Source organism: Strix uralensis, chromosome 12, assembly GCF_047716275.1.
Source record: "Strix uralensis isolate ZFMK-TIS-50842 chromosome 12, bStrUra1, whole genome shotgun sequence".
Lineage (NCBI taxonomy): Eukaryota > Metazoa > Chordata > Aves > Strigiformes > Strigidae > Strix > Strix uralensis.
In genome coordinates this window covers 1,781,945-1,806,475 of record NC_133983.1, presented here as the reverse complement: position 1 = coordinate 1,806,475, position 24,531 = coordinate 1,781,945, and the positions used below count along the sequence as shown (strand labels likewise).

At 49.7% G+C, this 24,531-nt stretch overlaps 2 protein-coding genes across 2 annotated transcripts; one reads left to right on the top strand and one right to left on the bottom strand.

The window, feature by feature from the left end:
• Positions 1-394: 394 nt before the first annotated feature.
• Positions 395-6,744, bottom strand: LOC141948913 (pancreatic secretory granule membrane major glycoprotein GP2-like). The gene is made up of 9 exons (XM_074881927.1): positions 6,709-6,744; positions 5,727-5,793; positions 5,033-5,200; positions 4,061-4,266; positions 3,341-3,501; positions 2,528-2,773; positions 1,745-1,904; positions 1,167-1,311; positions 395-495 (listed from the first exon to the last, which is right to left on the bottom strand). The coding sequence occupies exons 1-9, from the start codon at positions 6,709-6,711 to the stop codon at positions 395-397; spliced, it is 1,257 nt and encodes a 418-aa protein (XP_074738028.1). The 5' UTR covers positions 6,712-6,744.
• Positions 6,745-8,816: 2,072 nt separating this feature from the next.
• DRC7 (dynein regulatory complex subunit 7) lies at positions 8,817-22,498 on the top strand. The gene is made up of 17 exons (XM_074881926.1): positions 8,817-8,950; positions 9,367-9,541; positions 10,379-10,504; positions 11,453-11,647; positions 11,980-12,132; positions 12,458-12,676; positions 13,395-13,523; positions 14,414-14,489; positions 14,998-15,126; positions 15,954-16,082; positions 16,722-16,948; positions 17,830-18,045; positions 19,137-19,247; positions 20,336-20,446; positions 21,475-21,636; positions 22,122-22,261; positions 22,401-22,498. The coding sequence occupies exons 1-17, from the start codon at positions 8,817-8,819 to the stop codon at positions 22,489-22,491; spliced, it is 2,523 nt and encodes an 840-aa protein (XP_074738027.1). The 3' UTR covers positions 22,492-22,498.
• Positions 22,499-24,531: the final 2,033 nt, after the last annotated feature.

Here is a 24,531-nt window from a genome sequence, read left to right as displayed (position 1 = left end):
AAAAATCTTGCTGGCAATTTGTCATGAATGAAAGGAGAAATCTGTCGTGTGTGTGTGTGCACAGAGCTGCCCTGGCTCTGCTCGTGCTACATCTGTGTCACACAGAACCATGCAAAGCCCAGCTTTGGTGGGCAAGTATCTGGTGGGGGTACCTCCATCTCCCCATGTGCTTGGGTGACTGCAGGGAAGAGGAAAGCAGGAGGAAGGAACCTCCTATCACTGGGTACATGGGCCAGGAGGGGATGAGAAGGTCCTAGAGATGCTGCAGAGAACAGCAACACTGATGTGACTCATCCTTCAAGCACTGTTTGCATCCAACCATCACCTCCTTCCCAAAAAACCCTTGTAAAGAGTGTCTCTGCCACTGTCACATTTATTTGGAAACAGCCATTTCCTACACTGTTTGCCGCCACGCACTGACAGCTGCAGCAGCCACGGTGAGCACACCAAGTGCACACAGCAGGATGAGGGCCCCAGGGAGCCACGGGTTGGGTCCTGCCCAAGAGGAGAAAGGTTGGTTACACATCTGAGTCCCCCAAGCTGGCACTGAGCCCTGGCATGGCATCTCCTGGCTGGAGGCAGATTCGGGGCAGGTCATCTGCGAAGGGCAAGAGCTGCCAGAGCTGGGGGTACCTCAGAGCCCTGAGGGCACTAACAGGACTCGGTCAACCCAGCTGGTCTCACCTGGGGCCTCCAACCACATCCACTGCCCAGGGGCTCCGTTCAGCTCAGCACTCATGCCTGATCTGAGCTATGCTGCAGGTGGCTTTGCCCCCAGCCCTGATCTCGGACCTCCCTGGATCCCCTGGATCGCCCTAGTGCTCAGAAGGAGCCTGCCTCGCTGGGCTGAGGCAGAGATCCAGCACGAAAACCCAGCCTTCCTCACCTGCAGTGCTGCACCAGCAGCCTTCTGGATTCTGGTCCCTTCCCACCCAGCTCCCCAGCTCTGCCCGACCTGTGCCTGGTACGGAGCTGCTCACACAGAGCTAACCTCTCTGGGCTCACTTGGCTTCTGGAGCGTGCCGTGCATGGCCAGGACACCTGACAGACTCCACGCTTCCATGCAGGGCCGTGACTTTAGCAGCCCTTTTTCATCACCTGGCATAGCCTAGACAGTTGCAAGGGTCTGTGAGCTGCTCTTGCCCTCTCCAGGGGGACATACGTACCCGCGAGGTCCTGCCGGTCAGTCCCGGAATGGTGGGTCTCTGCTCCCAAGGAAGGAGCAGCCAGCAGGTGGATGGGGCCGTAGGAGACAATCTTATTGTAGTCATCCCCCAGCTCCCGCTTGCTCCTCCAGTGCCTGGGGCATTGCTGTCAACAAAGCCAAGGGAAGGGTGAGGGGACCAGAGGGCAGGGGAGAAGCCCGCTCCGGGTGGCAAGAGCTGTCCTGTGGGTCTCCCCCTGGCAGAGGCACAGTTGGAGCTGCAGCCTGGGAGCAGTCAAGACCCCAGAGCATGAGGAGCTGGTTCCTGAAAGACCTTAGTCTGCTTCTCCCCAGGTCCTAGCAAAAACCTCTCCTGCAAATACCCAACAGCCAGAGGGAAGAGGGAGAGGAGATCTCTGGTGGGTTCAAGCCCTCGCACCTTTAGTTCAGAGCACTGGGGTGAGCTCCTGCTGCTGGAAGGTGTTTATTGTGCTAAGGCACCCGAAATGAGAGCAGAGCACCTTCTCCAAACAGCAGGCCAAGGGAAGGGAGGTCCCCCTGTCTGGCCAGGGCGCGGTGTAGACTATTGGGAGAGCTCACCTTGGCACAGGGCTCTGGGCTGTCGGGGAGACACAGCCGGACACGGCAGTGCAGAAACACCTCCGGGTAACCAACAAACTGAAACATCTGGAAGCTGAACTTGGCAGTAGCGCTCTCTCCGATGGCGTTCAGGTATGTCACTGTCTCATCATGGGGACACCTGGGACAGAATGGCTGAGTCAGCAGGTGGCAATCAGGGGGGAACATTCCAGCCTGGTACACCGGAGCACACAGAAAGTGGGTACGGCCCCCAAGCTTTGCTAAACAGGACTATTTCTGTCTCGGTGTCAGTGGGAATGCCTTTCCTTGGCACCCTGCCTTGTGCCCAGCTCAGGGAGGAGCTGCCACCAGCACAGAAGCTGGCTTGTGTTGTTCTCTGTGGGGCCACAGCTGCTCTGGAGGGCTGCAGTGAGGCTGGCTATGGCTCCCACTTCCCGGATAGCCATGTTACTGGCTTTAGCTGAGCTGCAGCCACATCTAACATAAGCTTTTCAGCACAGACCTCTCTGCACATCCCAGCAAGGTCTCCCCTCCTTGCCCTTTGCCTCCCCAGCTGGCCAGGAGTGATGCTAGAGGGAAGGCAGCACTACTGGCAGCAGAGCAGGGTCAGGAGAGGAGGCTCATCTACGAGGCTGTTCCATCTATTCAGTGATGGTGTCCACCATAGGTTCCACCTGTGAGCAACGATGGTGTCATTGCTCCTTGCTCCCTCACAGCAACCTGTCCTCAGCACCCAGAACTGTGGTGCAGGGAGACCAGATGTGCTAGGGGCCCTCCACTCACCCCTTCTCAATGAGCTTGTGCCGCACATCCTGGTAGGGATCCACGCTTGGTGTGGCCCAGCAGTCCTCAACGCTCAGCAGGAAGTACTTGAGCTGGTGCTGTCCTTCTATCTTCAGCAGGACATAGAGCGTGTCTGTGATGGGGACGGCCGCGGTCGGCAGGTGATAGGGCTGGAGGTAGGAGGGGGTCTTGTAGAGTCTCATGCTGACATTGAAGTGTCCTTCTCTGACCACGAACTGCACCAGCCTGAGAGGAGAGGAGGACAGGAGGAGAGCTCACAAGCAGCATGAGAAGGCAGGAAGGACATAGCTCAAGTCAGGCCACCAGCGCAGGTCCACTGACTCTGTATGTGCCTCTGCTCCCGGGTGGAACCTCCTGAGAGCCAGGCCCCGAGCTGCCTCCTGGCCGCTATGTCCACGCTGTGTGCAGAGGCAACGAGCTCCAGGGGCTCCCACAGACCAGCTGGCCAGGGAGGGCCATGAGAAAGGCAACCCAGGGTGTCCTAACCCACAGGGGCCTGGTGGGGGCATCTTCCAGTTCCCACCCTTTATTTTTTGGATAGTTGGTTTCAAGGAGTGAAGATAGGAGAAAGGTAGATTGTGTGTGCGCCTCTTTGGCTCTGTCCCAGGCCCAAACCTCGTGCTGAAAAAACATGTTGGGAAGAGAAAGGGAGGCACCCTGATGTGGCATTGCTCCCAGAGCTCTCTAGTGGCTTCCCAGGAACAGATTTGCAGATCACCTCATTGGAGGCATCTGTTTTTCTGCAAGCTCAAAGATACCATGTCAGCAGCAAGGTGAAGAGGGACCACTCACTTGTCAACCGCAGTGAGAGCGAAGGGCAGTTTCACCACCTGCTCGTAGGCATAGACACAGGAGAAATGCACCTCCAGCTGGAAACTCCGGGAGATCACACCCCTGTGCGCCTCCTGCTCTGACTCAATGACGTTGGAGTACAACACGTGGGAACTGTTTTGCTGGAATGACACAGAAATCAAGTCTCCAGACCATGTCTAAGTCCATAGACAGGGCTCCAAGCTCCCATTCAGATGGTGCAACTCAGCTATAGCTGCTCCAGGCCTCCTGGATATCTGACAGAGTTTTTGCTCAAGTCCCGTGTCCCGGGGCTACTGGCAACCATCATCGGCGTAGGCAGGAGTCAGCATAGAGACCACAGGTGAGGGCCCCTCTGTGCAATGCAGAGCTGGAGCACGGGTTCCTCTGCACCCTCCCTGACACTCATGAATCAAGTGAGGGACCAAGGGGCTATAGCCAGAGCTGCAGAGCTCAGAGGATGCTGACAGAAAGCCGAGGGCTGTTATCAGCTAGTAAAGAGCACACTGAGACTTCCATGCCCTGCTGAATAAGACAAGATGTGCTGCCAGCTTTGGTGGAGGCAGAAGAACTTTTTGACAGTTGCCAGTGAACCGTTCCAAGGGGAATGAGAACTTTACAGCATCAAAAGAAAAAGCCTCCAGGATGTCTGCTCCTCTCACCACTTCAGAACTATGCAGAGAGGTTCTGCTGCATCCTCACCTGAATTATTGACCCACAGGCAGTGTGGTTTTCACCTGTGAGAGTGGCTGCAAAAAACAGCTCGCCCTCTTCTTCCCTTTCTGAGACCTTGCATGCCTGGTTCTTCAAGTGGACAAGCTCCTGGGGGATTTTCAAGAGTTCAAACACCTCCTTCCTCACCATCATCTTCATGTGCTCTTCCTCGCAGGCCAACTTCAGTACCACATCTGGGGGAAAAAGCCATCTGCAATAGCAATAAGGAAGAAGCCTGAAGGAGCCCTAGGTCAGCTATGGATGGCACAGTCCCACTGAGCTCAACAGACCCTCATCCCAGCCTTATTGGAGGCTGCTGGGAAGGCTCTTCAGAGACACTGGGCAAAGACAAACCTTTGGCAACATGCAGAAATTAATGTGAGTCTGTCATTTTGTGCTGGTTTCCTAAGACCTGCACCAGTCCACGGCCGCCACTACTCTGAACAGACACAGTCCTTAAGCTCAAGACATCAAAGGCAGATGTTGTGGGTCTGGCCCCTTTCGAGGGGTCTACAGAATCACTGCAGCCTGCCAAGGGCACCAGTGATCCTCTCTTTCAGACGAAGAAGGCACAGTTTTTGGCAGTGTCTGGAAGGACCCTTCACAGTAGCCGTGACAGAGCACATGTGGTTGAGCCGAGACCGTGAGGCAGCTGCGCTCCACAGAATGTCCTGCTGCTGCCCTGACACAGCTACACCACGGCACAGGTTCTTGACAGCCAAGCTTTCCTTCTTACAGGAACTAAGACTTTTGGGGAGGAAGGAAATGGCCTGTGACTAGGTCTTCTACCAACATGTAGTCAGGACATGGTGGTGGGGAAGGCACCTGAACCGGGAGCTGGTACATGCTCCTGGAGCCTGCAGTGGAGAGCAGTGGTAACATCAGCACACCGTGCCCATCACCCTTCCCTCTGGTGCCTGTGGACAGACTGGGGAGGGTTCCCAGCATCCCCAGCCCTACCTTGGCAGAAGAGCCCTGTGAAGCCTGGTTTGCAGCTGCAAACTGGTCTGTCCTCCATCACCTGGCAGTCCCCCTGGTGCTGGCATGGGTTTGGCAGGCAGGTGTCGGGGCTCCTCTTGAGACGGAGGACAACCCCTCGCCTCCAGCCATGCGGGCTCGTCAGCTCACCTGCAGCCAAGGAAAGGTGAGTAAGCTGAAACTCAGCAAGAATATCTGCCCTACAACAGACGTGAGAGTGAACTCGCCCCACGGCATGAAGTCCTGCACAGCTCACAAGGGCTGAGATCCTCACAGAGCCAGAGCTCTGAGGCAAAACATCTGAGGAAGGACCTGCTGGGAGGATGTGACTGAGAGCCTGGGAGACCTCCTCAGCACGGCCGTTACCTGGAGCAGAGCTATGGAGCCTGCCACCAGCTAGCAAGGAGAGCAGTGGCACGTCACAGCACCTCTGTCCATCTCCATGGGTGATATACCATATGTGTCTGGGATGGAGAACCTGAGGTTTTTGCCTATTTTTCCAGCTCTTGCACCCCAGTTCCCACCCCCCACCAAGCCGTGCTCTGTTGTGCCCCCTTAGCAGCCTTCAGCGGTGCCCTGAATGAAGAACCTGGATACAGATCAGGTGAGGGTTTGACCTCTTCTTTCCATATTACCCGTCTGTGACCCAACAAGGACAGTGTACAGGGAGACTCACTCTTGTTGCCTTCGTAGCCAGCCAGGCAGAGGGCAGAGACCAGCAGCAAACACCTCACAGTCTTTTCCTGTAAAAATGAGCAGGCTCTGAGTAACTTGGATTTTTAGCATGCTTGCTGGAGATGTTTGCAGTCATTCAGAAAGAGCCAACCCTCAAGCATGGGTGAGATAATTTCTGGACTGTATTTCCTCAAAAAACTCTAGGTTCAATGGCACAGAGTCATTTCCTATCCCAAAGGATATTTTTTATAGCTACCTAAATTCAGGGCAGTATTTGACCCGTGCGTTAGCCTGCAAGGGGGAGGTGTTCCTGAATTTTGGTAGCTATTCCAGAAAGAGGAGGTGTGAGAAACCAGACCCTTGGACCTGCAGGGATGTGCTGGCAGTGATAAAGCCACATTTCAGTAATAACAAGCACTTCGATTAAAACTGCACAGCTGAGGCATCAGTCCAGGCTTCCTGAAGAGGAAAGAAGTTTCCCTCTTCCCACTACAGCTCTTTTGAAGAGGTAGGATTTGCAAAAGGATCCTCGTTTTTCCAGTAACCGGTATCCATAACAAGGAGACAATGGAATAAAGAAAACGCAAAGCCTCGAACACGACTAAAATTAATGCCACAAAGCCACAGATTAAGTCGATCTTCCCCATTGGTACAGATAACTGATTTCTTTAGGGAAATTAATGGCACGGTGCTGATGAGCCCTGGACACTGGAGTCTCCTTATCAGAGACCTGGATATGAGCCAGTCTGGCTGGTGGCTGGAGCACCTGCAAGTGCACTGAGAGCTGGGAAAGACAACGCCAAAAGCCCCACTCATGTCTGGTAGCACACTGTGTACCCCCTCCACCCGACCCTGAGTGGCTGTGACCACCAGACCTGTGGTCGAGGAAGGTTTATTCCCTGCTCTGCTCCTTGCTCGCTGCTGCAGCGGTCCTGAGAGATCCCACCGGCGTCAAGATCTCACCTTGTGCTCACCCCACTTACCATTGCCAGGCCACTCTGTGCTCCTCCAGCACCGCTGCCCCGGGTCGCTCTTGTGCTCCCTGCCGCGTGCCTTATATCTCCTCATGGCAGCTCATCCTGCTCCCCCGCGCAAACACGCTGCCTCCGCGATTGCACAAGAGCCAATTTAGCATCCTTCAGTAGTGGCCGGGGAGGAAAGGACTCTGCAAAAGTCCGTCCTCCAGCACAGACGGCCCTTCCGATTAGCTGACAGCTCATGAACGCTGACCCAGTTCACGGACCCCAAACAAGGGGAGTATCTGCAAAATCCCTGGGAATCTGGTTTTGTGGTACCCGCGTCTGACGCAGCAATAACAACAGATACCACAGTGGCACACGCGAAGGCCAGAGAACTGTGTGTACTAAATACACGTGGTTTCTCAACCACAACGTACATTTTCTTTGGATTTCTTTTTAATGATTTCTGACATCTAAGATCTGAGGAGAAGTATTGGTGAGAGATGGAGGGATGAGGGATGCTGTGTCCGGGAAGCAATAACCAGCTGCAAATAGCAGTGATCACTCAAAGTGATGCTTCTTGATATCTATTGACTGTGCATCCTCAGAGCTGTAATTGTTATCATAACATAGCAGCAAATGGGAACATCCATTCTCCATCCAGTTTTTTTCCTAACCACAATGAAAACTAGAAAACAGAAGTCTTTAGCACCTGACCCTGCTTACAGGCTAATGAACTACCAATTAAAAAAAAAAAAAAAAAAAAAAGAATTAGAACAGGCCTCCTGCCAGCTTTTGGGTGAGAATCTCCGCTTTCCATTATGTATTTTACAAAGCAATTAACCGGGCCAGAAGCTTGCACAGACTCGCTTAGAGATGCAAAGGCAGTGCAGCCCTCGGGCCTGGAAAGCGGCAAAGCAAAAAGGGGGTGGGGGAAGCTTTTTGGTGGTTTTGTTTTGGTTTTTTTTTTTTTTTTAAAGAGAGTGAAACTCGTGAGTTTAAGAGCAGCCTTGTAGCCTCCGAGGGGCTGCTGGCAAAGCTGTCCTGGTGGGCAGGGTTTGGCTGCTTCCCCCTCATCTCGCCCCAAGCCCCTCTGGCCGGAGGCGAGCCGCCTGCCCGGGGGCCTGCCCGCAGCTTTCGGCCGGGGAGGGCTGGGGCAGCCGAGGGGGTGCGGGCCGGGCACCTTAGGAGCCCCCGGGGGCCTGGTGGTGGCCTCAGGGCCTGACTCGGGGAGAGGCCGGGGTAGGCCCCGGCGGCGCTGGGGGGAGGCCGCAGGCCCCGGCCCCGGGCCGCCTCCGCGCCGGGCGTTGCCATGGTGCGGGAGGCCGGGAGCGGCGGCGGCGGCGGGAGGTGCAGGGCAGCCGCAGCAGCCTGGGGGTCCCTGAGAGCCGCGGGGCCGAGGGGCAGCGGGGCCGGGAGGCTGTTGTGTGGTGCCGAGGCCAGTGCTGGGACCCGGGACGCCGCTTCCCACCCCCCAAGTCACGGTCTGTGCCTCCTTGTTGTCTGCTCCTCACGGGGTCAGCCTGACCGCGGGGGGGGGGGGGGGAAACAAACAGCCCGTGACCTCCCTGAGATGGAAATTAATAATATAAACAGCCCTCTGTCCTTGGAGGCTGCTGACTCTGCTGCAAAACGCATCCCCTGCACCCCTCCTTCAAGGCCGCTGTGGGGCTGGCCAGGCTCGGTGCAGCCCACCGGCTCTGCCCGGGCCTTTGGCAGCGCCCAGCAGATTTCCAGAGCTGGTGCCCAGCAGATTTCCAGAGCTGGTGCCCAGCAGATTTCCAGAGCTGGTGCCCAGCCAGCAGCACCCAGGCGGGACGGGAGATGCCACATTTACACGGGCACGGGAAACGGGGGACGCACCGTGATCTGAGACTGAATGTGGGGATGTGCTGTGCCCTACCAAGCCAGTCTCCCCCTGTTCTACCCCCACACTCGGGGTGTCCAGGAACATCCAACCACTTATTTACTAAGGCCAGGTCAAACTCAAATTTAGTGCTCACCCTCTACTGTCGTGCTGCTGGCTGCCTCAGCCATGCTCACATATTAAATCACTACGGCCAGAATATGAGTGTTTTCTGTGTTGCTGTTTACTGGTGTGTCCATTACTGTAGTGCCCAGGAGGAGGCGGAATGGAGATCCTGGAGGAGAAGGAGGAAGAGGAGCAAAGAGAAGAAGAGCCAAAGGATTTGAAGATCAGTGATAACCTCCAGGATGTGGATACGATGGTGTCTGCAAAGCAAGTCTGTGTCCCCAGTGATGCACCGTAAGTCCCGTCAGTTACTGGGATGAGCAGAGACGGTCTGTTCGTGGGGAGACTGCACACGTGTGGATGGCACATGTGGTCCCCTTGCACAGGGCGGGGAGTGAGCAAGTTTCATGTGCCTGGTGTGTTTGTCCAAGACCGGGCACGTGTGAGTAAGGCAAGGTAACTCACTTCAGTGTATGTTCATTTGCTGCTGTATCAGAACACTGTATAAAGATCCCCTGAGCCTCTGGGTATATGTCAGCTTGCCATCGTTCCAGAGAAGCTTGGCTATGTCAAAATCATGTCCCTGGATATGATCCCCATTAGTTCCCTGGGAAACAGGGAGCCCCTGCCATGTTTTGATAGCAAGTCATCTTGCCTGAACTGTTCCTGGCTTATTACCTGTGTCTCTCTGCCTCCTCGTGCCCTGGAAGTGATTTTGACTGGAGCTCCGTTGACACGTCCCAGTTACCGTCCTCGTACAAGACAAATTCCCTGAAGGAGAAGAAGCTGCTGCACATTGCTGACCATTTCCTCCGGCAGTACACTCACCTCTGCCCTGACCGCAAGCTGCTCTTCCTCCACCCGGTCAACGAGTGTGGCGTGGAGGTATGGGGTGCTGTGGGGCTGGGCCACAGCGCAGGGGGCACTTGGCTTTGCTATTGCCGAATGCTGGGGAAGGACAGCAGCCCCTCCCGCCCTCCCTCCTGGCCAAAGGTGATGGGGACCTGCTTGCGGTGCCCGCAGCGCCCTGAGCAGGCACACAGCACCCCAGGAACACCCTGGTTGGCCAAAGCCACAAAGCCATGGTGGTGGTGCCATGTAGGCTGCAGGCAGCTCACAGCCCTGCAGCGTGAGACTTGGGAAACAGGAAAGACCACAGAAACGTAAAGGAAAGTAAAGAAACACATGAAATAGATAAGGCTCAGGCTCAGTCACAGATATGAGTCTGGATCCAGAGTTAGGTCTTTTCTGAACTTTGAAGAAGTTACAGGGAAGGAAGTAAATGTGGAGGTTTGTGGTCTGGTTTTGTTTAGGACTAGGCCCAAGCTGCACAACTGTTGTCTTGTTCTGGACCTGATGCTCCCCCAGACATCTGGAATTGGTACTTTGGACCAACTTTCCCCAACATTTACTATATCATTAACATACAAGGCAAAAAATGCTGGAGGACATAAAAGCTGGAAAGGGCAGTAGCTATTTGTCTCGCTTGTAATGCGTCTGAGATGAGCTTGAAGTTTTAGCCACAGACAAGCAGACAGCCTCTCAACCCCATGCAATTTCCAGCTCAGAACAGGTGAGGAGGGTTACTGATGCTGTTGATATGCTGTAGGGAGGTCCTGAATGTGAGCTGCCACCTCCAGGGGTAGTCAGAGGGGATGGCTTTGGACAAGACACTCTGCCACGCATCTGTTGGCTAACCAAAGTCCTCTTGTTGCCCTACAGAAGTTTGTGAGCACAACGGTGAGGCCAACGCTGCTGCCTTACACAGAGCTGTACCACTGGAATGGCTGTGCCAGCTTCGTCTCTGATTATCTCACCATGGAGCCCCTCAAGTCCCCTATCACACCGGTAAGAAAAGTGCTGTAGTCCCATCACAAACTGCCCCATAACGGAGGTGACCGAAGGGCCTCTCAGCAGGACACCATGTGAAAACCCCACTGGCTGGGATTACAAAGGTCTCTGACCCCTCCATCATCCCCTCGTTACTTAGGCAACCCCCAGATTTTCCCAGGCCCCATGCGCTCTCTTTGGAGCTGTAATCTCAGTACATGTACAGTGTTGTACCTGTCAAGCAATTAAGCACCATTTCTACAAGGTTGGGCCTGACCCTGCTCTCAGTCAACCCTGCTGTGGGTTGCAATGGCTGACAGGCTTCCCCTCCAAAGACCAAGATACCTTGGAACAAAGGAGTATATAAAGCCTTGGGGATGATGCTTGACCTTAGTGACCCATTCTTAGGGACTTTAGACATTTCTATCCCGATTTTGGGGATATTTTGGGGTGGCTGAAAGATTTCTAGGCTGGCATCACTAAGACATCTTAGACATCACTAAGGTGATGTCTGGGATCTGGGATTAGACTACATAGAACCTCTCTGATGTCCATATTGATTCCTGCTTGTTCACTGGTGAGGGCCAGAAGGGAATATGTTCCTTCCTTTGAACTCTATGTTAGCTTATGGATCATTTGCTTTGAAACGCTGCAGACAGACCAGCTAGAGATAGAGGTAAGCTCCATGCCTGAGTTGTGGTTAGCATTAGATTTTCAGCAGTTTGGCAAGCTTGTCCTGCCCATCTCTCCCTACGGTTAAATTTGTCACCAGATTTGGGGCCATATTTCCCCAGATCACTTTGGCAGGGCCTTTTGGGGTCTGTGGCTTATATAGAGGTTTTATATAACAGATTCCGTATGAGTGCAGAGCCCAGGGATATGGGCCGTGCCCTCTCTCTGTCCTGCTCTCTGCTTGGTGCGTGTTTCAGCTTCACAAGACAAGCACATGCATCTCTCTCTTTCCAGCCCAGTTCACTCTACTCCCCAACCACCATCCTGAAATACCAGCGAGGGAACTGCTTTGACTTCAGTGTGCTGCTGTGCTCCATGCTGATCGGGGCGGGCTATGATGCCTACTGCGTGCATGGGTATGCCACCCGCGAGATGTGCACCCTGGACAAGACTCTGGAGCTGTGCCCACTGCTCAGGGAGCCACAGGAGGTGAGACCTGCAGGGAGCGAGCAGTGAGCCCAGCATGCACACTCAGCCTGTTCATTTCCAGCGAGCTCCAGAGTTGAGCTAGGGGGAACAGCTTCAGGTCCACACTGGGTTTCAGTCTGTACCAAGCAGGGACCTCGCTGAAGGGATCCTTTGAGGGATTTTCCACGGTTCCTTAACAGGACTCTTTGGCTTCACTGAATTCCTGTTCACCAGGTCCAATACTGCAAACTGCCAAGGGTTGGGAACTGGGAGGTACCTGTAAGCCATACATTTTCTCCCTTCTCTTGATCTCTGCTGGGTTTCACAGCAATATCCTGGTTTTGCAGAGGCAGGTACCAAAAAAGGGGATGAAGAAGTCCAACAAGTATAGAGTTAAGCCCCCACCAGACCTGCAGAGCAAGTTTGAGCTTCAGCAGGAGGCCAAGAAGGCGGCAGAAATTGAAGCTGCTCAAGAGAACAAGGAAAGAGAAGAGGAGAAGGTCATGGTGAGTTAATGAGGTCCACCTCGCTGTAAACTCCAGGAGCAAGAGCTGAGACACAGGTAATGGCTGACCAAAGAAAGGAGGTCACCACCTTCTGCCACAAAGTATGACACGACCCTGATCGTGGCCATGAGCACTTGGCCTCTGGAAACACAGTGTGTGCTGTCACAGGAATATGTACTGGGTATGTAATACCTCACTCTCCTTAAGAGTGTTAAGGGCCTGGAGATCCTTAGAAGTGGGCAGAGGAGAGAATAAGATTGCTGTTGGGTTGGACTAAAGTGGCAATAAAATGGCAATAATTTCTGTTCTGTCCTCTGTGCTACAGGAAGTGGAAAAGTGCAAGCGTGACCCTTTGTATGGCTTACGGGTGCACGCATGGGTTTTGGTTCTGTCTGGGAAGAGGGATGTTCCCGAGACCTTCTTCATCAACCCCTTCACGGGAAGCAGCCACAGCACCATGGATGAGCACTTCCTTGGGATCGAAAGTGTCTGGAACCACAGGAACTACTGGGTGAACATGCAGGACTGCCGGAATGGCTGCAAGGTAACGAGCCCTTAAGCACCCTGTGCCTGGGAGGGACAGTTAGGCTAACCTGAGTCCTGGGGAGGTTCAGGATCAGTGGTGATCCCAGTTTCCACCTGACCATTCCCTGTGTTGGCTCTGGTCGTGTTGCTCTGATTACATAGACTCTGGAACTACCCCAGCACATCCCAGACCCTGAGCTAACAAATATGGGTCACACCTATTAAACCCCTACAGTGCTAGAATATCAGCTTTTAAGGCTGGCTGGACACCCATTCTCTCAAACCACAGCTTTTAAGGCAGAGGATGTTTTGAGCCTGTTAAGCATGGCTTAAGGCAGGAAAGATCTTGATGAGACTCTTCCCACACCTCAGCTTCTCCTCAGCTGATGTAACTCACTTCACTGGGAGGTGAGGGTCTGAGTTAGAGCAACTTGACCTTGGGGCCATGCATGCCCCGAGGAAGGAGGCAGAAGCATTTCCATCAACTTCCTCTCATCTGTGGCAGAGAACCATGAGGAAAGGGTCTGCAGCTCTCTAGGGACAGGGCAGTCTTTGGGGTCCCACCAGCCAGCCAAGGCTCTGACGAGCCCACCTCACTGAGATCAGGAGTCTGTCTGGAGTCCTTTAACGCTGACACCCAGCCAGGTCCAGAGCACTGCAGACGTGCAGAAGCAGCGTTCAGTTTAGTGTCAGGCCCTTGAGGCTGTAGTTAAGTGGGTTTCTTCTCTGTGGCCTAGGATCTTGCCTTTGACTTGGGTGACGCTATCCGCTGGGAAATCATGCTTTCGGGAAGCCACGAGCCTCTTCAGCTGCTCCCAGATGCTGAGGAGGAAAAGGAGTTACCTGACAGAGACATGGATTGTGTGGTGAGTGACCCAAACGACTCTGGTGCAGTGGGGATGCTGTATTGAACTGGTGTTCGTAGGCCTGCATGCTGCCCTCTCCAGGCCACATCACCATTGCTCTAGCTAGGTTTTGCTTGGCATGTTAAGATTCCTTCTCAATTTTGAATTGTTCTGATGCTCTTTGAAGCAGGACCCCAAGTGGTACTTCTGGTGTCCTAAGTGGCTAGGGATTTCTCTAGGCCCCAAGTGCATTGACCTTTGGGATAATTTTAAAAAATAAAATCCAAACTGAAACTTTTCAGGACACTCTTTCTCTGCTGGTCAGCACCCTGCTCTCCTGGCTGCTAGGTGGAGTTGCCAAATGTAGAAATAATGTATGTACTCTAATATACCAAGAAATGCTGTGTCCTGGAAGCAAAAAATGGTTTGTTGTCCTGGTGGGAGAACATGGCATGAGAAGGCAGGGTGGAGCTACGCCAATAACAGTATATTCTGTCCTGTTATCTACCCTCCTCAGCCTGTGCCCATAACCGGGGAGCGAAGTGCTCTCTGTGGTCTACATAAAACAAGCTGGTCATTAGTTTGAATGACGATTGTCACATTCATCCCCTATCCAGCATGAGTGTTAGCCAGAAGATAATTTCATTAGGCTTGAGTAGGGGTGTACTAGTGAGAGTGTGGGGATGCAGTAAAGCTCCCCTTCCACATCGGCTGCAGTGTGCTGCTTGCCTCTGCCCTCAGGCTGTTTGTGACGGACACAGTTCTCATAACTGTGCCACCATGCTCCCCAGGACCAGCACAGCCTTGCACGAGCTGAGCTCTGATCACTGCACTGCATTCTTTAGAATCAAAATGCCTCCTGGCACAGTAAGGGAAGCTGCCAAAAATGCAAATCTCCGCTTCTGTTTCAGCGGGAAAAGGAGGAGGAAGACATGAGTTTTGACATGCCACCATCATGGGTAGCCCCAATTCAGATAACTCCCAGAGGTATGTATTCCTGCTTTGCCTTTTGCTTGCCCCCCTTTACCTTTTAGTGGATTTGGGATATTTGTATATCTCACTCAAGAGTTCTCCCTTCGGGATGGACAAGGTGCAGCAGCAGAGCACAGTAGACAAGGCAGCAGTAGCTACCGGTTTGAGTGCCTGCCCTCAGCGCACTGTCTCATCCGGGGTGGGAACACACTGCAGACACACAGAGACACACACGCAGTGTTTTCCTGCCAGCTAAATGATTTTGCCTGGGGTGGACTTTCTGTTCCTGCTATGCACAAGGGACTGCCCCTGAGTTATCAAATACCTGCTTTGGGAGAGAAAAGACTTATACTGTTATAACGCTAAAGCACAACAGGCAGGGTCTGAACAGCTTTACTGGCAGCTGAATGCAGTCAATAAATGCATGGTTTCCCTTACACCATGGTTCTCCCTCTTGAATTCTTTTTCCTGGGGCTGAGTACAAGGGAGTGGATTTTTCTGACACCTCTCTTGCCCACTGCAGAGTTTGAGACCCGCTGTTCCCAGGGGAGGAAGGTGATCCTGTACAAGAAAGCAAAACTGGAGAAATGGGCACCGTACCTGAATGGAAATGGACTGGTGAAACGCCTCACCGTCTATGCAGACTTGGACTGTAAGAGGGATGAGTGAACATACTTGAGACACTGGGCAAACATGGCCTGGGGTGTGCTGATGGGAAGAGGGAGGTGGTCCCCTTTTTGCCAGAGTCTCTCTCATGCTTTCTCATCCTCCTTTCACATTTGAGAGGGACTCATCTACCACATCTTCAAATGCTTCATCACACTCACTGTCTGTCAAGCCCCAGAACTTTCCAGTACTGCTGGGGGTTCCTGCAGGAGTTTGAATCTGTTTTACACCCCAATGGTGAGGCTGTTCAGTGTCGCAGGGCAGCTGCTTGGATTTTCAGTCTTCAGAGAAATGGAAGGCTGGCTTGATTTGATCCAATAGTATCAGTTCCCACTGGCATCGACAGGAGCCATAGAAAGGGGCAGCTACGGACTGCGCATATTTCTGTACTCCAAAGCATTGTTCTTCAACAGCTGGTCCAAGAAACCCTGCAGATTCCTCACTGGACAGACAGTGTCCTGTCCTCAGCCTACTTGGGTAGTGTGATGCCCCTATCTCATTTCCCTTCCCTCATGACATTAAAATATTTGGGGTGGAATTTCTCTTGCCTAACTGTAGCCATCTGCCGTGCCACCTTCTCCCCCTGAGTCAGTTACTTTAGTTCCTGTTGATGGAGAGAAATAAACCCTCTTAAGGTATAATTCATCTACAAAATGCCCCTGTGCACAGGGCCAATTCCAGTGACTCTACAATGTCTGCTGCGGCTGTAGCAGTAGCACAGGCTGCTTGCACAGACACTGAGAGCTCATCAGATGAATCTTGCCACCTCCAACAGGGTGACATAAGGTGGTGAAACGGTTTGTCTCCTGCCAGATGCTGAAGTAGTGGAGGTGAAGGAGTGGTTCAAAAACCGGGAAGACATGCTGGATATGAGAGAAGTGAATAAGCAAACACAGCTGACCACAGAGTACTTCAGCCCAGGACACCTCCTCGGTCTTAAAGGTATTCCAGCTCAGCTGGGCAGCCACTGCAGCTGATGGGACTTCATGTGAATCCCTTCTAGCAGTGGCAAAAACCCAGAGTTGGGAGGCTGCAAACTTGTGGGATGAAATGCCTAGATAAATAATACGGTCTCCAGTGGAGAGCAGAGAATTGGGTTGTTGGCTTCCAGTCCTGGATAGTGCTCCCCCCAGCATAACAGAAGAAAAATACATACCTATCACATATATAGGGTGATATAATTTACCAGTAGAGGTGATAGAAGTAGAAACTTTCTCCTTAGGACTATGTTTGGTCTCTAAGTGTTGTGCAGCTGGGGGAGAGAAAGTCCTGCATCAGATCTGTTGCTAAAGCAGCATTTCACCCCAAGAGGCTGCACCCATTCCTGGTTTGGGAAGAGCAGGGTCCAGGCTCCACTCACCGCTGCCTTACTGTGTAAAGATGGCAGTGGCCCTGCAAAGCTGCCCTGCTGCCCTCGAGCTGTGGCGTATTGGTACACAGCAGTGGGGAGATAACATTCCCTTCTTACACTCTCGCGTGTATTTATTGGCTGCTGAAGAAAATGAGACTTCCTCTGGACACACAGTGAAGTATTATGGTTGCTAACTCTGAAAATGTATGCGATCTCTCTTATGTCCTTAGCTCACACCTATACATCGCTGGAACCAGAGACTGAACGTACGATGGAGTTTTACAGCGAGGCACGAGTCGATGGCCTCCAGAAACGTGTTAAAAATGCTGAGGAGATGACAGAGTACTTCGTGGGGCGGGATGACTCCCTGCATGTCCGACACATAGAGTTTCGTAAAAGAGGAAAGAAAATACACTTGGCTGGCACCAGAACTGAAATTAACTCCCAGCCTATAGCGGTATGGGCAAGGCAGGAACAGAAAAATATCTGTCACTGTGATATTTATACTATGCAAAACATACTGCTTAGGGCTTTAGGTTCATTTTCAGTGGGCACAGCCAAGGCAAAACTCCAGATGGGACGTCCAAGCCTTGTTCAGCTGCTGTGCCTCACAGTTGCTTGCCTGATGGAGAGCTACAGTGAGACCAGTTGTCACGAACTGCAGTGCACAGCTAGAATGAAACCAGGAAGCTAAGACTTGGAAAATGTGTGTCAGAGGAAAGAAAAAAAGCTTGACTATGATTTTGGAATGGAATTTTCACAAGACTCAAAACTAGTTCAATGATTTCATGTTCTGACCCCAAACTAATAATGTTTTAAGTTCCTGATGGAGTGTCCCATCACTCTGTTACAAGCAGGTAATCTGTCTCTTCCTCTAGTCAGGTCTGATTTGGAGAACAGAAGAGGGAGGAAATCCGACATCTGGCAGTGTGGCTCAGGCACTTCACCTGCCAAGACAGAGCCATGCTGTGCCCTGCCTTTGGACCAGCACCCAACATGCTCCTTTCTCCTTCCCTATGTTGGGGAATGTGGGAAACGTTGCTGTGCTCCAAAATACCTTGCTTCCTGCAGTTCCCTCAGGCAGGGATGCATCCCAAGCTGTCTTTGAACTTGGAGAGCATACTTGGCTCCACAAATAGGAGACTTCTGTGTTGCTTTAAGCAGCTTTGTGCTTTTTTTCTCAGGCACACGAAAGAACAGTAGGACCATTGGCCAAGAGATGCCACAGTAGTCCAGGCAGAAAAGCCCAATTTTTATCTTGAGTTTTTACCCAACTCTGCAAATCTTGCCAGTTTTGTGTTGTCTAACTTGCTTCCATCTCTTTTCAACCCCCATTAGCAAATCAAGGAGTGTTTCCACAGAAACCTAGAAAAGCCTGCTGATGAAGATGTAGCAGAACGTATCTTTTTGATCACAGAGAATATGATCCATCTGACATATCACCTCAAGGATAAATACATTACTGCCTCAAAGAGGGATTTCTACAAAGAGACAGAGAGTGATAGGAAAGGAAATGAAATCTTCATGACCCCAGGAATGTGCACCACATACCAGGTATGAAGAAAAACTCCTTATATCTTGAAGTTTTTCTAGATCACAAGACAGAAATGAAAGGTGAAATGTCAGTAGAAGAACTACAAGCATGACATATTCCATGCTGCCCCTCTGCTCCATCTGCACACCTCCCTCACAGGCAGCCTCCAGGCTGACAACAGGAATGCCCCTGGGGATGCACTGCCATGCTGGAAGTGACTGGGCATGCAGGACCTACGGTAGCATGAAAAGCTTGCTCTAGCCGTGCCTGAGGTCCTCCTCCCAGACCTGGTTATCAGGCAGCGTAGACAGAGCCAGTGGGATCTTGCAGGATGCTGGTTCAGCAGCTGTTGGGCCCAGTCCTGTGGATTCATGGCAGGGAAGCTGACATTTCCTCTGCTGTTCTCTCTTGAAGAAGAGACTACAGCAGAAAAGCAGTAGCAGACATCCTGGGTTCTAATGACCTTCTGGGTCACATCGTCGCTTAAATCTCCCAGAGTTTACCCTGCAGACGCAGAGCAAGATGCTGAGGCTTAATGCATTGCTGATAGATAGAGAGATAGCCTTAAATAAAAGATATTTCAAAAAAAAGTGGAGTGCTGTCATTAGGCCAAAATCTCTCATTCAGGGCGGGGGGGGGGGTCACTCCACTAACATCACTGATGTGAGTCTGTAACCAGGGGCAGAGGTCTGCCAGTAAATTCTATAGTGATGCTGCACCATTACGCTTAGGAAAATCAAAGAGAGATTGCAAATACAGGATTTTTTAAATGTTAATGCATGTTTTTTTGAAGTTTATATTTCCCACTGGGGAGAATACACAGAATGCAATTGCTGGAGTGCCATCCTTTTGCCTCTGCAAAACCATTTCCAACCAAATAACAGCAGCATCAGCAAAGTGCAAGACGTGCCATCTGGCTCACATTACTGATTGACTCAGAATCAAAATGAAGTCTAATAAAGCTGTTGACCATGGGTTAGATGCTTCAGTGGTAGAAATCAGTGTCACTATATTGACTATAGCAGAATTGTGCCATTTTCTGTTAGCAGAGTGCCTGGTCCTGTGCCCCCAGAGAGTGCCACTATCTTTTCACTAGCTTATCTGCTTCCAGGCAGGGTCTTCTGAGAAGGATAAGAAGCAACTCCACCTGTACAAATTGTTACAGGAGCTAACAAAGGAAGAGAAGTGGCTGAAGCAACAAGTCCAGCAATCTGAAGCAGAGGTAACAGGGAGGTGTCCACACTGTGTCAAAGTTAGTCAGGTGTGGAAACAGTTTCAGCTGACTGGTTGCCAAAGCATAAGCTGTGATAAAAATAAAATTGGAGTCACAAAGCTGTTCTCCGTGCTGAATTGTCAAGCTTGCAACCCAGCCATTTTTCAGTAAGGATGTAGCTTTAATATATTTATAGAAAGTCATGCATTTTCCAGCTCCTGCACTTACTCTTCATTCACGGGGAGGAAGAGTTTCAGAGAGCAAATGACAGCATATGAATTGGGGCATCTGGAAACATGTCTACCTTTTGCCTGGGAATGAAACCAAAAAGAAAGGATATTCTATGTAATGTTGTATCTGGTTACTAAGCATTTCCAGGAAGTCCTATCCAAAATACTGAAGTGACTTTTTGTGGGAGCAACTGTAGGGAAATACTTCATAAAATACATTGCTTGTACTGCTAATCACACTGTGACCGCTGTAACAAATCCATGTTCTTAGAAGTCTTTGTAATTACTTCATGATAAATCCAACCATTCTAGCAGATGGACGCAAAGCTATTGGATTTTTTTTTTTTTTTAATGTTTTTGTGAGGAAGAATAGCCCTTGAAGGAGAGGGAATGCTCAACTATATTAGCACAGAATACTAATAATAAGAACAAGATTGCAAAAGTCCACCTTTTTTTCAGAAATTTGAAGCTAGTTCACTGTGACCTCATGAACTACCTTGCCAAATTTCTCAGTCTTGATGTATCACAGACAAAATATTCACATTGCTTGTGCTGTATATCCTATTAAGACAAAGAAATAAGCCAAAGCTATCAGTGCAATTTCAAAAGTAGTGGCAAGACTATGACTCCAGAAGAGCTTTATTAACAGATAATATCAATAATTGTGTTCAAGAATTTAATACAGAGCAGCAATCTAAAAATAAGACCATGTTGGCTTGATCTATCAGCAGGATGTGATATAGATTTGTACAGACCTTATGCTACAGTTCTTGTATGCAGCATCTGCTCTGTTAGCAGGTCAAGCATGTAAAAGTGCTGACATTTTGTGGGAAAGCTGAGAGGTCTTTTTTCTGATTTTTTTGGAAGGTGTTAAATATTTTGAAGATCTGTGAGAATGAAGAAAGTGCTGTTAAATTGTCCTTTTCAATTTATAATACAGAAAGGAATGAAAAGAGAAGAGAGCAGTATGAAGCCGTGGTAGGTAGACTTCATTAATCCCAGTATTTATTACATGTACACAAAGAAATCCAGAGTAAGCTTTTTCTGTCTGAGGAATTATCTCTGAATAGCTTTTAGTATCATTAAAATACACTGTGCCAAATCCCTAGCAGGTGTAAGTCAGCACAGCTTCAACTGACTTCCCATGAAAATATAACGTGGTCATGCTATGACCTTCTGACTTGCTGGAAAAACTCACATCGCCGAGAAAGATTATTGTTTTATTTTATTTAGTTAATAAAGAAAATAATTAACAAGGATTAGTTGGTAACAGGGATATGGGGGGAGTGTGATAATAGAATCCAAACTGCATCTTTCTAGGCAGGGCTCATTTTGTTAGGCAAATATGCAGTTCTTTGTGTGATATGAATTAGTTGTTTCCTTGGTTTTCATTATTACTTGCAAAGCCAATTTTGTTCCAGGATCTCTGTTGAGGAATTAATACCTTGTGAATGTTCTGGACAAATAAAAAAAAATCAAGAATAATTACTTGCAATTTTTCAAGATCTCCAAGATGCTTCTTGGTTTTAGACTGAACTTTCCTGAACAGAGAGGTTATGAAAGGTGATACTAGGTTTTTCACACCAAACTTCTGACGTGTAACACAAATAGGGGCAAAGATCCAAGAACCAGTTATTTGCCAGCCTCCTAGCTGGTATTGCTCAAAATACCCTGTCTTCATCTCTTTCTGTCCAAATACAAATGCATTTTGTAGACCCCTTCCTGCACCTCAGTGGATAACGTGTTTGAGTAAGAGACATCTCTACACAAGGAAATTAGGAGAAATGTTAAAAAAGATGATAGAAAATAAAGTTCAGACTAAAAACCGCATTGGGAAAGGGTTGGTATGCAAAGCTAATGCAAAGCAGTAGTTTTTATCAAACTATAGGAAGAAGAAATATTATTTCCTTGCTGGGGGGTGGATGGGGAGTTTTGGCCTTTGCTTTTGTTTTGCACGGGGAAGCAGGTAAATGGGACCATGACTCTTTCTGTCTTTTCCCCTCCAGAAGGAACAGGATCTGGATTACTTGGCACCTTTCCTTATTCAAATTGGCCACAGAGAGAAAATGACCAAGGCGCAGGCCCTGCGTGTCAGAGATGAGTGCCTGACTGATTTGAAGCATCGTCTCATTGATAAAGCTAACATCATCCAGGCTCGCTTTGAACAGGTATTCCCAGCCTTGTGTCAGGATGGGCGTGTTCCTGGAGTCTCTTCTGCACTGGCAGGAGGGTAACACATGTCTCATTGTGACAGCAGGCAAGAAACAAACCTCCTTTGATTACTTTAAGAGAGCCCTAAACGTGCCTGTATATTTTTTTTTGTCATGTGAGGTCAAAGAACAAAATAGCTCCAGGGTGAAATTCAGTCCCTATCTCAGAGCTGATTTTGTTCTCCAGTGCTTCTTGACTATAGTGAGGCGACGCATTCAGGTTTTCCTGCCTCTTGCTGTTCCACATGTTTTGATTCCCCTTGTTTTCTTGTGCTGTGAGACCTCATCTCAAACTTACCATCTCCCATGAAAATAAACCAGCTCTGATTTGTAGTTTCTTTCATCTCAGCTCCCTGAACTTTGAGTTGCATTTTTGGTGCGCCTTTGCCCCCGCCGCTCTCCTCTCAATTACCCTGACTTCTGGCTGCTGGCTCCCCCAACAGGCGGTGGAAGAGCTGCAGAAGAAGAACCAGTGGTTTCAGAAAAACCGGAACCGGCTGAGTGCAGAGGAGGAGGATGACTTCCTCACCCATTACTCTGAAAGTGCGTCCCATATCCACACTCTAGCGCTGAGACTCAACAGGTAACGGTCTCCTGAGTACAGTGCCCAGGGGAGGTCTACAAGTCAGCCCCCCAGGAACTCAGCACTGAAGCTATTCTGTAAAATATTCTACTTGATGTCCTGCTTCAGTTTTCCTCTGATATCCCCCTTCTTGTTCTAGGGAAAAGCAGACAGCGTCACAGAAATACCTCGCTCTTGAAGAGAAGCTGCACAAGGATCCTCGCCTAGCTGAGCACCTTGGTCACGCCTGATTTCTTTGTTCTTTCACACCAGGCACTGCAAATCAGTGCTGAAGCCTGTTAGAACCAGCCTGAAAAAAAAAAAAAACCGTGGAAAGGTGTTCCTACTTGCCTGCAGTAAATCTTTCATTATCATCAGGTTCATGGAGATTTTAATGAACTCGTAGCATTCTGCTTTTTCTTTTCCCTCTTTTGTTTTAAGGCCCATCTACAATTACATCAAGAGGCTGTAGGAAGGCAAATTGTCTTCTCGTGCAATTCCATCATGGTTGAGACTGAAATCTGAAAGAGACCTTAGCTTTAAGGTCTGCTTCAGAAGTTGATACAAATTATGCATGCTGTATTGCAAGGCTTTTCTTCCCCCAGCCTGCTCCCTAGATCCTGACATCAGGAGCAGGAGCATTTGGGAATACTGGTTCTTTTCCAACAGAATAATATTTTATAAATTTTATAATGATAAACTTATAATTTGGTTTTATAAGTACATAAGCAAAGATTTTGAACTTGTGAGTTCACAACAAATATAAAAATTCTTTGACCTCATTGAGAGCTATTAACTACAAAACCCAGCAAAGACTAATACTCAAATTGACAAACTTTGGATTTTAACATCTTTAGTTTTCTCTTTGAATGTCTCCAAGAAATTTTAAGTAATAAGCATTCCCTGATATCCACACATGGAAGTCAGTATGTGTGTTCCATGTATGGGTATTTATGTAAGTCCCTGAACCTGCTAGGAAACAATTTCCGATGTCACCTATATACTTCAGGCACAGTGGACACCTATGGTGGTTCTACCTACAGTTCCCAACAGCTACAGTCTTCAAGGAACAACCTCTAATGATCACCTTCAATGAAGATTATACTGTTGCAGGTGGGGGAAGGCAGAAACTTATTTTGCTGTGATACAGCAGAATAAGGGACATTACGCCTGAAATACAGCACGCATCAGAGCAGATTAAACTAATTTCATGGTAGCTGTCCATTTTAAGCCAAATAGATACACTAAAGGGCTCTTACAGAGAAACACCTCCCTGACTGACTGTTTTATTGCAACAGAGTAATTTTCTCTTGAGTTGTTTCTGTTACATTTTAAGAGGTGAACAGTGTTAAACCGGAAGCCACCCTTAGCTCATTATGTCTAATCTAAATATCCTAGGTCATTAAAATATACCAAATTACCCATATAGAGAGCTCATTAATTTAGGTGTTGCTTGAAGGATGCACTCCATTTTGGGCTCAGAAAGGGAGAACAGAGAATTCAGTGTCTCCTGCAGAAGATGATTGCAGTGTTTGAAACCCACCACAGCAAATCCTCGGGTCTGCCCAGGCCTCCCAGCTCCCAGTTCTGGAGCTCTGAGATGTTTTATGACAGCACATTGTGTTCCAAGCCATTTGACAACAGCAGCAGTTTATATCATAGCAGCACATGGTTTCTGGCAGCTCTGCATTCCTCTTATCAATGCTTGGTTGTGGTGACCTAGCACAGATAGGCCAGGAAAGGAGCAAGCTCAGAAAGAGCTCCCTCATTGAGACAGAGAGGTACTCTGATAAGGACACACTACTGGAAAGAAACATCAGAAATTTCAGGAAGTTGTCAAAACAATTCCCAAATCACAAGGACACTGAACTGCTGAAGGACTGAGGGACCTCAGGGAACTGGGGAGAAAGGAAACCCTAGGGTTTCCAAACAAAGAAAGAAAAAAAGGAGCAAGCAAGCCTGTGGTTATGAACTCATCAGTGTTAGTTCAATACCAGAAAAGACACCAGAACAAATTAATTTCAGAATCCTTTTACACGCATTAGGGACATAGCAGCTGCCAAAAACCCAGCTAATACATATTATCAAGGACTAGCATCAAACTAATTTGATTTCCTTTTTTGATGGAGTAATTGGCTTCAGAGACCGGGAGGGAAGCGTAGAGGCGGTGTAACTCCATCTCAGCTGTCTGAGCACCCAGCACGGCTCCACCGGCAGGAAAAACGACGCGGGGCCTGGTGGGCCTCACTCGCCGCGGGTGGCAAGAGTCAGAGTGCCAGCGTTGCCTGGCA

Bases quoted from the DNA above. Each gene is read 5' to 3' on its own strand.
- LOC141948913 (XM_074881927.1), bottom strand. The intron at 3,502-4,060 runs GTGAGGATGCAG...GTGTCATTCCAG, and splicing joins CCTGTGGGTCAATAATTCAG to CAAAACAGTTCCCACGTGTT. The intron at 496-1,166 runs GTACGTATGTCC...CCTCTTGGGCAG, and splicing joins TGACCGGCAGGACCTCGCGG to GACCCAACCCGTGGCTCCCT.
- DRC7 (XM_074881926.1), top strand. From the start codon at position 8,817: ATGGAGATCCTGGAGGAGAAGGAGGAAGAGGAGCAAAGAGAAGAAGAG. The intron at 13,524-14,413 runs GTGAGTGACCCA...CTTCTGTTTCAG, and splicing joins ACAGAGACATGGATTGTGTG to CGGGAAAAGGAGGAGGAAGA. The intron at 16,083-16,721 runs GTATTCCAGCTC...TTATGTCCTTAG, and splicing joins ACACCTCCTCGGTCTTAAAG to CTCACACCTATACATCGCTG.